Source organism: Marmota marmota, unplaced genomic scaffold, assembly GCF_001458135.2.
Source record: "Marmota marmota marmota unplaced genomic scaffold, marMar, whole genome shotgun sequence".
Classification (NCBI taxonomy): Eukaryota; Metazoa; Chordata; class Mammalia; order Rodentia; family Sciuridae; genus Marmota; species Marmota marmota.
In genome coordinates, this window is record NW_026000170.1 from 753,467 (window position 1) to 765,960 (window position 12,494).

General features: G+C 48.1%; 2 protein-coding genes across 6 annotated transcripts in view; one reads left to right on the forward strand and one right to left on the reverse strand.

The window, feature by feature from the left end:
* The first annotated feature begins 13 nt into the window (after positions 1-13).
* Positions 14-3,473, forward strand: Dok1 (docking protein 1). Of its 3 annotated transcripts, none has more exons than XM_015499848.2 (6): positions 14-503; positions 624-716; positions 1,072-1,371; positions 1,529-1,622; positions 1,838-2,022; positions 2,259-3,473. In XM_015499848.2, exons 2-6 carry the CDS (start codon positions 657-659, stop codon positions 3,069-3,071), a joined length of 1,452 nt encoding a protein of 483 aa, XP_015355334.1. In that variant the 5' UTR covers positions 14-503; positions 624-656; the 3' UTR covers positions 3,072-3,473. The 3 variants fall into 3 exon arrangements, with proteins under 3 accessions (XP_015355334.1, XP_048643370.1, XP_048643371.1); XM_048787413.1 differs by having other exon boundaries at positions 14-254; XM_048787414.1 differs by having other exon boundaries at positions 15-170.
* Positions 3,474-3,813: 340 nt separating this feature from the next.
* LOC107154237 (meiosis 1 associated protein) overlaps positions 3,814-12,494 on the reverse strand; it is an 88,526-nt gene continuing 79,845 nt past the window's right edge. For 2 of the 3 annotated variants that reach the window (XM_015499849.2, XM_048787411.1), the window contains 3 exons: positions 7,686-7,892; positions 5,868-6,008; positions 3,814-4,630 (listed from right to left, as the gene is read on the reverse strand). In XM_015499849.2, coding sequence (XP_015355335.1) covers positions 4,394-4,630; positions 5,868-6,008; positions 7,686-7,892 — 585 coding nt within the window. In that variant the 3' untranslated portion in view covers positions 3,814-4,393. The remainder of the gene's footprint in view (positions 4,631-5,867; positions 6,009-7,685; positions 7,893-12,494) is intronic. The other variant, XM_048787412.1, reaches the window with a different exon arrangement.

The window sequence follows — 12,494 nt, forward strand, 5'->3', positions numbered from 1 at the left end:
TCCTCTACGTCCTCCCCTCCCTGGTGGAGCTGGCCACTGCCGCGCCACCTCCCCCCTTCCCCTTATCCTCCCGGCTCAATGAAGCTTTCTTTTCCCGCAGGTTGGAGGCTGGGCAGCTGCGATCAGAGAGCTGGATTGCAAGCGGCCACCGGGCGGCGGCCCCCGTGGCGGTGGGAAGCCTTCCAGCCCCCAGCCCTTCCTCCATGTCCCTGGCTAGCCCGAGTGTAAACAGTACAACTCGGGCAGGGCCACGGGTGGGTTTGGCCAAGGGAACTCAAAGCTTCAAAGGCCCACTTGGCCTTTCTGGTGTCCCCAGGGCTCCTGGGGGTGATGGCACATCCTTTACTCTGATGTCACGTTGAGCACATGACGTCACATGCTGTCCCCAAGACCAGGCGCCAGGGCCCTCTGGCTGAAATCACAAAGTTTCTCTGGGTGGAGCCACTTGTGCGCACCCCAGAGTTGTGGGTAGGGGCCTAGAGGTAGTGCGCCGCCTGTCTTCGGTGGGTACCTTGACTTCTTCCTTCTTGCTCCTCTCCTCCCGCCCTTCCCCTGTTTTAGCTGTGGGGGCCGAGGGAGGGCCGGCCCCGCCCACAGCCCCTCCTCCTGCCTCCCGCCCTCAGGGTCAGGAAGCGCGGAAGGAACTGCCGGGGGCCATGGACGGGGCTGTGATGGAAGGACCGCTCTTTTTGCAGAGTCAGCGCTTCGGGACCAAGGTAGTCGGGGGCAGGAATGCCGAACCCCATCGGGGTAGAAGGAGTGAAAGGGTCCAGCCAGAGGGAGGGGGCGGGTAGCATGTTGGAGCGCCGGGCGCTGGCAGTTGGAGAGCCCGGTGACGTTCTCGCGAAATGGCTTTGCACACTCTCGCAAAATTGCTTTTGCGCACAGAAGCGTGTGCAGAATCTGGATATACACTCTTGATGCTGGAGGTCCTTCTTGGGAAACTTTGTCTCCTGACTGGGAGTGCCAGACCTCAAATTGGCCTGCGCGGGTCCTTCCTCTGCCGTCCGGGTGTTGCTGCTCGCGCACTTCTGCTCCCTCCCCCACCTCTCTTTCTTTCCCTCTCCGCAGAAGTGGAGGAAGACCTGGGCTGTGCTTTACCCGGCCAGTCCCCATGGTGTAGCGCGGCTCGAGTTCTTTGACCATAAGGGGTCGAACTCTGGAGGTGGCCGCGGGGGCTCGCGCCGCCTGGACTGCAAGGTGATCCGTCTGGCCGAATGTGTGAGCGTGGCTCCTGTGGCAGTGGATAGCCCCCCTGAGCCGGGCGCCGTTGCGTTTCGCCTGGACACTGCGCAGCGCTCGCACCTGTTGGCAGCGGACGCGCAGTCCAGTGTCGCTTGGGTGCAGACGTTGTGTCGAAACGCCTTTCAGGTGAGGGGACCGGGGTTCTAGGCGAGGGGCTGTGGCAAGTAGCCCTGGGCTTAAGGGGCGGTTTAAGGTGGGGTGGTTAACAGAGGCAGTCTACTATCCCGTACCCCAGAACTGCGTTGAGGAAATTATAGCGTCATTCATGCTCTCTCTACTACAGAAAGGCAGCTGGGCTCCGGTGCTGGCAGAGAACCCACCTAAGCTTTCTGCCCTGGAGATGCTGGAGAACTCGTTGTACAGCCCCACCTGGGAAGGTAGATACCTGAGAAGGCAGGGGTGGAGTGGGAAGGAGGCGTGCTCTTGGTGAGTTGGTGATTACAGGGGCCAGGGACTCTTAGAGAAGTAGGAAGCCTCTGAGATTCGGCTTCCAAATGAGCGCTTGGACACTACTCCGGAGTCCTCTGGGTCTCCACCCCTGCCCACAGTGCACCATCCCCCAGGTGCCCATCTAACTGTGTATTCCTTCCAGGATCCCAGTTCTGGATAACCGTCCAGAGGACTGAGGCTGCTGAGCGCTGTGGCCTGCATGGCTCCTATGTGCTGAGAGTAGAGGCTGAGAGACTGACACTCCTGACCGTGGGAACACAGAATCAGATCCTAGAGCCACTCCTTTCCTGGCCCTATACCCTGTTGCGTCGTTATGGTGGTGACAAGGTGCAAGGGCTGTCAGGGAGGTCTGTGAGGGTGGGCTTCCTGAGTAGGACAGCTGTAGGCCAGGAGGGGCAGGATAGAAAGATGGAAAACTCCGCCCTTTGAATCCTCCTTTTGCCTATACCCCAACCCCACCCTCCATCCTCAGACTTGTTTGTAAATGCCCTAAGTAGTTCAGGCCCTGTGATCTACCTCTTCTGACACTCCTAGTAATGTGTTTCCCTTCACACCCTCCTCAGGTCATGTTCTCTTTTGAGGCGGGTCGCCGCTGCCCCTCTGGCCCTGGAACCTTCACCTTCCAGACCGCACAGGGAAATGACATCTTTCAAGCAGTTGAGACTGCCATCCATCAGCAGAAGGCCCAGGGGAAGGCAAGAGAGGGGCAAGGTGTCCTCAGAGCTGACTCCCAAGAAGGGGAGGTGGCAGAAGGGAAATTGGCATCTCCTCCTGTTCCCCAGGAGGTACTAGGCAATACCCCAGCCCTGTATGCTGAGCCCTTAGACTCCCTGCGCATTCCTCCAGGCCCTTCCCAGGACTCTCTCTACTCAGACCCCCTGGACAGCACCTCTGCTCAGGCGGGGGAGAGGGTACAGCCCAAGAAACCTCTTTACTGGGACTTGTATGAGCATGTGCAGGAGCAGTTACAGAAGGCCAAGCTGACGGACACCAAAGAGGACCCCATCTATGATGAACCTGAGGGCTTGGCCCCAGCCCCTCTCCGGGGCCTTTATGATCTGCCTCAGGAGCCCAAGGATGCATGGTGGTGTCAGGCTCGAGTGAAGGAGGAGGGCTATGAGCTCCCCTACAACCCTGCTACTGATGACTATGCTGTGCCACCCCCTCGGAGCATAAAGCCCCTCCCAGCTCCCAAACCCCAGGGTCTGGCCTTGCCTGAACCTGGTGCTACAACTGGCAGTGGCAGCAAGGGCCACAGGACAGATACTGCCCTGTACAGTCAGGTTCAGAAGAGTGGGGCCTCAGGGGGCTGGGACTCTGGGTTCTCTAGAGTAGGGAATGACAGAACTGGAGTCAAGACAGAGGGCTCTACCTGAGAATGTTGCTGATATGAGGACCATGGTAAGGTGACACTGGGGATGAAAGAAACCTGTTAAAACAAATAGGACCAGAGAGTGGGAGGGGCCCAGATGAGACCCGAGGATCAAGGGATTAGGGAAATCAAGGGGAGGATCATCAGTCCCTAGAAGTGCTGGGGAGTGGAACTGATGGCAGGGCTGAGGGATAGACTCTGGGGAGGGTCAGCACTCTTAGTTATCCCTCTCCCAAAAGAACAGACAGCTGTTTGCTCAGATCTACAGAAAGGGTACTTGGTTAGAGTGGATACAGTTTGAAGGGCCTGTATGGAGGTTGCCTGGGTACTTACTCCTGCACTTTTCTTTGCCAGAGAAATATTTTTAAAATTTTAAAGATTCTCATTAAAGTCATCTTGGGTTTAAGAGGTCTCTGTGTGTGAATAGACACAGAGTGGGCACAGTGGCAGGGTGTGCTGGGTGAGTGTGGAGGGGATCAAAAAGAGAACCAGGAATTTGTTGGGGGCCATAAGAGGAGGAGAGACCCAGGGAGGGAAGCCTGCAGTGTGGCAGTTCAGAACCTGGGTAGTCAAGTCAAGGCCAATCTCAGCTGGACTCTAACTCTGTGTCCCTGGGTGAGTTGTATGACATCAGTCTTCCCTATTGCCTTCTGTAAAGTACAGAAACTAATAATGTTCTAAATACCTCCTGGGGTGGTTTGTATGAAATGCAAGTACATTTCTGAAGTACTTAGTGTAGTCTGAAGCACAGAGAAAGTATTTTACAAATGGTAAAACTATTCTGTGGGTGGAGGGAGCTGACAGGTGAGTAGAGTTAGGGAGAGAGGAATAAGAAAGGAGCAAGCCTTTTTGACACCATCCTTTCCCCTGTTCTCAGGTATATGACAGCCCCCAACTCCCAACACACACACTTTGCATGTAGGTAACAAGCACCAAGCACTTATCTATTTGGAGCTAAAGGAACGGCAATGTGGTGGGTATACTGGGAAGAGCACTGGCTCTGGAATGAGGCTTGGGTTTCAGTCCTTGTTTTTCTTGAGTGTTGAAAACCTTATTCCCATCTGCTTACATAGAGCTACAAGGAGAAATTCTGGGCTGGGAATGCTCCTAACAATGGTGAAGGTTTACTAGGCATTTAATCTTCATCTGTGACAATAGTATCAAATGATTGAAAAGAAAACAAGGGTCCCTGCTGGAGAAGGGATAGGCTTGGGTGTGTTGCTTCTCAGCCTGAGTGGGGCAGTGGCAGCATAGAGGACAGAGAAAGGAAAGGCTCTTTCTTCGCCTGAGCTCACGGAGGCTCAGGTGGATAGAGGGCAGGTGTGACTACAGATAGCCATTGTGCGGGTCTTGGCATGGACGTGGTGGCTGAGTAGGGTGGCTACACTCTGGTGCTAGTAACTCAGGGCCATGAGGGATACTTTTCCTCCACTCAGAAGGCCGGAAGAAGGCTTCTGAGGAAGCTTTGCTGGCTGCTGGCAACTTAGGGGCTGTGCTCAGGGCTGGAGTCATTGGCAGGGGGAGCACTGTGGCACGAACTCTGTTGGTCTGCAACTGCCCAGCCTGTGAAGAGAGCAAGCAAAGGCTTCTCTGAAGATCAGACAGATGCTGAGGTCCTTTCCTATTCCCCCTTGAGCCTCCTGTCCCTCACATGTTCCCTTTCTAGAGTGAAAAACTCAAGGCCCATGGATATGACTGTGGAGTCTCCATGGCCTGCAGCCTCTACAGTGTCATCTCCTTGCCCACAATCTAACTCATGGAGGGCTCTGTTCCCACACATCTGGTCAATTACTTCCCACTCTAGACTGGAGTTGGGAAACATCCTTCTCCTGTAATTTTAGCTAAGACAAAATGGGAATTTTTCTAAAAGATCTGTTACTGAGAAACTTGGAAAAAATTCATAAGGGCAAAGGGCAGCCCAAATATTACAGAGCATGGGTCTTAAAAAATATTTCTCCTTCAATTTCTTATTTCAACCCTTGTCACCAGGGCCCTGTCTCCAAGTTACCACGATTGATTAGCTTCCCTTTTCTCATCTGTACAGTGAGTATAATACAACTTGCTGGGATGCTGGGAATATTAAATGAGAGAAATATGTGAAAGCACTTGTCATAAAACCTGACAAATGACTGACACTCTATAAATATTATTTTCCTTTCCCGTAGGCAGCTCTTTTTCCACCTTCCCTTCCACTTTTTCTTTCAAGGAGAGAGCTATGGTTGTAGTTCCAGTATATCCAGTTTGCTTAATGGAACAATGGTCTTGTTAAATGACTAATGAGTTACCATAAACACTATAATTAAAACACCCAAGCTTTATATGTAAATGCCTAAGCAGACAAGCCTCCTTATCCTGTGGGGTTGGGATTTCTTTCTTTCTTTCTCCTTCCTTCCTTCCTTCCTTCCCTCCTTCCCTCCCTCCCTTTCGCTGGTACTGGGGATTGAATCCAATGCCTCCCATATGCTAGTTAAGTGCTCTGCATTAAGCTATATTCCAAACTCTTTTTATTTTATTTTGAAACAGGGTCTCTTAAATTGCCTAGGCTGGCCTCAAACTTGTGATCCTCCTGCCTCAGTCTCCCAAGTAGCTGGGATTAACAGGTTGCCATATCCCAGCTCCTTGTCTTTTTTCCCCTCCTTTCTTGGCCTGGTTAATTCCTTCACCTGGGGTGGGATCAGGGCGGAGGGCTGCTCCCTTGAGTCAGGGTGGAGCTGGGGATGGGGATAGAGTGTTCTCTTGGGTTGTAGGAATAAAGGGGAGGGAATGATGTGAGGAAGGCAGGGAAGAAGGGGAGCTGTACCTTTCTTGGAGTCCTGTTCTCCCAGTTTGGGTAAAGCCGCCCCTGAGGCTTGGCAAAAGTGCTGCTCAGGTGTGAGTACAGATGGCTCCAAACCTGTAGTGGGTTATAGGTGGGCTCCAGCTCCAGGCCATCCAGTATGCTCTGAGGAAGAAAGGAGGAGCTTCACTTGGGAACTTGAGGTCACATAATGTAAGATGCAGAGACCCTTGTATGTGAGAGGTTGGAGGATGTATGTAGTCCTTGTGCTGTCCAAGCCTGAGTGCTATGAGGTAAATGACAGCCAAGGGTATGAAAGTAGGGGCAACCCCAAGTGGTTGGGGACTCTGAATGAACTGGCCCTGGGAAGTGGGTCACCAGGTTCTTGGGAGTGGCTAGGACAATCCTAAGGGGTACAGGGATCTGGTGTGGGGGCTGAGGGAGGGAGTGTCCTCAGGTTATACTGTGGGGTGGGGGTTCTCCAATCTGCAAGGCAAGTACACAGAATTCCTGGCCTGAGGTGAGTTGAGCAGAGAAGGAGGGACATAGGAGCACAGCATTCCTGAGCAGTCAGGTTTTCCGGCCACAACATCCTGTGCCAGGAACCACTGGCCCCAAATCGAGACACTGAGTGAGCCACAGCCACTCGTGCCCTCCTCTCTCTGCATCCTCTTGGCTGCCAGGCTCTGTCCTTTCAAGTCTGCTGGCAATCCAGCACTGATATAGTTGATGTAGTTCCGGATCTCCCTCTCCAGAGCCTCCCCATCCCACCCCCAGGCTGGGGAAACTAGCCAAGGAAAAACAGAATCCAAATGTAGAGAAGAGAGGAGGAGAAGATAGCTTTCAGGACTGTTCACTCCTTTGCATTCGAGTCTAATTTTGAGGCCCTTCCTATTCTGGTTCCTACATTGATTGGCTTTTGCTCTTTTCCCAACAAATAGAAATAGATGCCTAGAAACAGGTCTAATACCTAACACCTGTACACATGTACTGCAGAGAATTAGACCTGGAAGAATGCATCATCACACAGACATGCACAGGAGGAGCCACACACTAAGGCACAGACATGCAGCCACCTACAGACAGCACATACACATTCAGGGACACCAAAATAAACATCCAAAGACACTAAAACACATATACAAGCTTCAGTTTCTTGGGCATCTCTTTTCACTCCCTCCTCCCTTCTTCTTTTTTCCTTTGCTATCCACTCTGTCTTGTCTTTCCCCTTTCCTCCCTAATGTACTCCTTTCATTTTTCCAGCCCCACAGTCTCCTTTCCATGATGAAAGTGTTAGAAATTCAGAGGGGGAGAGGAGTAGGCAGGATAGCTGCTAGCAAAGATAAAACTAGACCAGATAGAACAAGAATTCAGTGCTCCACCTAGTGCTGGACCTGCCTGTGCTGACTTCCTCCCCTGCCTCCATTCTCCCTTGCTTGCTCTCAGCTTTCCCTTCTGACACTCTCCCTTTTCTCCTTTGCAGCTCCCCATTGGTGTTTATTTTAATTAGATTTCAGGGTGTGTGTGTTTGTGTTTGTGTTTATGCTCCTCCAGGATGACACTAATTCCCAGTCCTTAGCTTATACCAGTGACCTTTTTCTCTCTCAGTTCTCTTTTCAAACCTCATTTCCCTCAAGCCAAGTAGGAGTTTCCCTTCTACTTCATTTCTCACTTTGCTGCCTTAATCTTAGCGTTGACTACCCACTGCTCTCACCCCCATTTCCCATCCCTGCAGTCTTCTTTGACCTTCATGCCACACCCATGGGATCACTCCCCTCTCTACCCTCCCCCAATTATCTTCTCTCTCCTCTATCTATACCATGAGACCTGGGTTCCACTTGCCTCCACAGTCTTAAGGCTGTCTTCAGGAGGGTCCTCAGGCAGCAGGGGGAAGGGGCTGGGCAGCATGAGTTCCCGTGTGGCCACAGCCTTCACCAGCAATGTGGGCGAGTTCGATGGCATTATCACATAGAAGGTGCTGGCAGGAACTCTTTGGCTGTGTCGTAGGCTCAGGGGTTCCCCTTTGGCCAATAGCATCCATTCTCTTTTCTGAAACAAGGACATATATAAATGCTAATTAACCTTCAGTCTTTGGCATATTTTGAGGATCAGTCTCAACTGAGACTTCCCTGTTCCTCTGGGGGTACTGGGGAGGACAGAACATTTCACTTTGGCCTGGGAGGGAGGGGCTTCCTGCCTGAATCACCAATACCACAAGGTACTATCTTCCTCCCTAGTCCAGGATATGCCAGAGTGAAACACAAGTTAAGAAATGCTCTTTAATTTGAAGTTGGTGGTACCCCAAGTGGATTATTCAATGGTGAGTGTTGGGTTTTAAGAATTATAATTCTTCCTGTATTTGTTTGTTTGTTTGCTTTGGTGCTGGGGATTGAATCCTGGACCTCATGTGTGCTAAGCGTGTGCACTACCATTGAGCTATATCTCTAGCTGAGAATTAGAATAATTTTTTTCCTTTTTTTTTTTTGTGTGTGTGTGTGTGAGGAGTGGGTACTGGGGATTGAACCCAGAGGCCATACCCCTAGCCCTTTTTAATATTATTTTGAGACAGAGTCTTGCTAAATTGCCGAGGCTAGCCTCAAACTTGCAATCCTCCTGCCTTAGCCTCCTGAGTTGCTGGAATTACAAGTGTACATCCCCATACCTGGCTCAAGAATTATAATTATTGGGCTGGGATATAGCTCAGTCTGTAGAGTACATTCCTAGCATGCACAAGGCCCTGGATTCAATCCCCAGCAGCACCACCAAAAAAAATTATAATTCTTAACAATGTCTGGGAACAGAGATGTGTAAACCAGGCACCATGGTGCATGCCTGTAATCCCATCTGTTTGGGAAGCTAAGGCAGGAAGATCGAAAGTTTGAGACCAGTCTGGGAAACTTAGTGAGACCTTATCCCAAATTAAGAAAATTAAAAGGGCTGGGGATATAGCTCAGTGGTAGAGCACCCCTGGATTCAATCTCTAGTACTGTCAAAACAACAACTATCACCACCACACCAGCAAGCTAAGTGACAGAAATGTGTCGAAGGTGGTATAGAAATTCAGGTTTTAATTTGAGGGTGATAAAGTTTGGTTGTGTTGCTACTGACTGCAGTTAGAATGGGATGATTGGGGTGTGCCCCTCTAATGCCCAGAATGGGTTTAAGAAAGTACTCAAAGCAGCCTGTTGGGTAAGAGAAGGAGGGGACAGGGAGAGGAAATCTTTAGTATAACCAGGCTGTGGTGGTGGAGACAGAGCTTTGGAGATCAACCCAGCTAGTCACAGGACAAAGCCAAGGGTCAGGATTCTGGTTGCAGCAGCTCTGTGAATAAAGATAGGTGGCATTTTGCCACATACCATGAAGATGACAGAGGTTAGTACATGGGTAAGGAGAAAAGACAAACAGACTTAAAAGCAGACTTTGTAGTTGCACCTTTTTAAATGAGGCAATTTTCCGTGGTATTTTTCCAAGGAAACCCACAAAACTCCAGGAAATATGGAGCCAGAAAGGTTACAGTCATCTGTAAATTGTGTCCTTTTGTGGGGTGATCATTAGTTATATCTGGCACAAACATAAGTCTCCCTGCTACATAAGATGAAAGAAAACAACACCAGTTTCTAACCACTCTAACTTGTATGAAAAGTTGGAAGAAATATTGTATGAGAAAGGCACAAGGAAAAGGAAAAGCTTTTAAGAGAAAAGAGGGATATCAGTGTCTTAAGGAAGACAAGTAGGAAGTGACTTAGGGAGGTGGCAACACCTGCTGTATTGGAGTTATTCACAGAGGCTGGGTGGGAAGGGGTAGCAGGGGAGGCTCTCTTGACTTGTAAAAGTAGTGTTGTCATCCTACGCAGCACAGAGGTTTGAAGAGTCTCGTAGGCACCAACAAGTGGTGCAAGAAGTGTGTACCGTTCCTGTGGCTGGTGACCTCTCTGTGGGGTGGGAATCAACTGATTTTTCTGGAGGTATAATACTACCTCCTCACAGAAGTTTGTTTGTTTGTTTTTTTTGTGGGTGGTGATGGTGGTGGTGGTGATTAGGTGGTTTGGGCATGGGAAAATGAATCACAACCATAATGATAATCACAAACATTAATGAAATGCTTAACAGGTGCCAGGCACTGTGCTAAGAGCTTTATAGGTGCTTTCAGAAATTCTTGGCATCTTATATCTGGAGGTGTGCTATCTTCCTGAGGGACATATCCAAAATATGATGGGAAATCTGATTCTTACCAAATCCATCAGGTTGGAAATAAATGATATAGGAATCATGGTACATGTGTGTGTTGGGCTATTTGTGTGCCTCAGGGTCATGGCCTCTTTAAGCCCAAAGGGATAACTAGGAAGTTTCTAAGAGCACTCCTCTTCAGTTAGCTGAAGTAACTTCTGATAGGGCTCAGGATTTGAATTATTATTATTATTATTTATCCTTTTTTTTAGTTGTTGATGGACCTTTATTTTACTTATTTGTATGTGGTGCTGAGAATTGAACCCAGTGCCTCATACATGCTAGGCAAGCACTCTACCACAGAGCTACAACCTCAGTCCTGGATTATTATTAACTTTTAAATCCAATTTTTACATTAGTTCATGCATTTTTTTGTAAATTTTCTTATTTGTTAAAAATTTATTTAGTGCCTATTATGTTCCAAGCACTAGGTGTATGTTGATAGAAATTCATTAGACATGTTCCTTGTCCTCTTGGAGTTTATAAGAGAGTAAGGAGAAGGCGTATAAACTAATGTTTGTCCAAGTCTTAGGATGCTCAACTTGTCTGGCTTGCCTGTTTTTAGTATTGACAATTTTGTGCCCCAGGTAACCCCTAAGTCCTGGACAAATCCTTCCAAGACTTGAGTAAGCATAAGGTATCTTGCCACTGATGCAAGAGGTTAGGGGCTAAAACTATGCCACTGTGACATTTTTTTTCTTATGTCTGCTAAGACAGACATAAAAGGAAGAAACTTATTCCTGCTACTTTGTGGGGTTACTAAAAATCTTTGAGTGTTGCATACTGAAAACTTTTGAACACTAGAATTTAAGTCTATGGATTTTTAGACAGTAGCTAAGTTTCTGTTGGATAACTGGTAGGTGGAAATGATTACAGTCTTTTAAAAGTCACTGCTGATGCTGGGACTGTCAGAGGACTGGGAAGACTTGTGTTGCTGAAATGATTTTACAGAATGTTTTAAAACTTCTGGATTGATTTACAGAGAGTTTGGTTGAAGTCTATTTGAGGAACTGCAACAAATACATCCTTATTCCATGAAGACTTATCTTCAGTTCCCAGAAGCATTCAGAGAAAGTGAGAAATAGAGAAGTCAAACTTCAAGGTGTCCTTATTTAAGGCTTGGAATTTCTACCCTCTTCCTGGACAGAGATTAATAGTACCAGGGCCCAAGCTTGAAGATATTACTCAAGTCATGGGTTGACCTGCTAGGATAGGCAGTGGTACCTATGATGGACATGGTTAATTGCCATAGCAGGTGTCTGAGGCTGGGAAAAAGCATTGTCTGAGGATAGCCTAGAAGACCAGCCTTTGGGGTCCTTGACTTAAAAACATTGCTTAATGACTGGAGATGACTGCTGAATAATTTAGCATATGTTTTGTGCTAATTCTAAAGAAAGGAGCATGAGTTATATGTTAAACTTTTTACTTACAAGAAGGAAAGTAAAAAGATGTCTGTGTTTATGTTATAGTTAGGAACTTTGTCATATAGAGTGCCAGCCCAGGACACTTAGACTTTATAGAGGGCCTGAAAATCTGTAGAGCAGATGGACAGGGACAGAGTTGAATATTATGTCATACTCCAAGCCTAGCTTAACTTAAAGTCATTTCATTCTTTTTTAAATATTTATTATTTTTTAGTTATAGTTGGACATAATACCTTTATTTCACTTATTTATTTTTATGTGGTGCTGAGGTTCGAACCCAGGGTCTCGCATGTGTGAGGTGAGCGCTCTACCGTTCTAGCCACAACCCCAGCCCTCATTTCATTCTTCACTTAACTTCTAATTGCTAAGGCTATAAAGAAGTTATGGCAATACCTGGCTCGCCACCACTGGCTAGCCACCACTCCCATTCTCCACTCCTTTTGCTTTACCCAATTTTCAGTCTTCAGTCATTGGTCTAGGGGTGATCATGTGACCTGGATTTAAATAATGAGACATAAGTCGAAGTTGCTGGGTGAGTCTTTTGGAAAAACTTTGTAATATTATGGTAGGCCTTTGCCTCTGCACCTTACTCCTTTTTTCTCCCTTGGACAGGACTTGGTATTAGGTGTATCAGCTCTCTTGTGACCAGTTGTAAGGATGATGTACACCTGCTATGAATGCTGGGGCACAAAAACAGAAAGAGCTCTGGTCCTTGAGGTTCTCATTGATCAACTGCTTTTGCCCTGAAATTGTCTATCTTCAGACTTCTTTTTGCAGGAGAAAAATAAACTATTATTTAATTTACAGTTGGATTGTTTTTCTGTTAGTCACAGCCAAATGGATTCTTTAAAGGGAAGGAAGAAGTTGTGGTTACTTATATCTGGGTATATGGCTGGGACAGGAGTGAAAGGAACAGCTTCAGAGGCACTGATGTAGGCTTTGCTTGAAGAGTAGGTAGGGGTTCATTATAGCAGGTGGAAGCTTTAATTTTACTAAACCA

Bases quoted from the DNA above. Each gene is read 5' to 3' on its own strand.
- Dok1 (XM_048787413.1), top strand. From the start codon at position 204: ATGTCCCTGGCTAGCCCGAGTGTAAACAGTACAACTCGGGCAGGGCCA. The intron at 1,372-1,528 runs GTGAGGGGACCG...TCTCTACTACAG, and splicing joins TGTGTCGAAACGCCTTTCAG to AAAGGCAGCTGGGCTCCGGT. The intron at 2,023-2,258 runs GTGCAAGGGCTG...CACCCTCCTCAG, and splicing joins GTCGTTATGGTGGTGACAAG to GTCATGTTCTCTTTTGAGGC.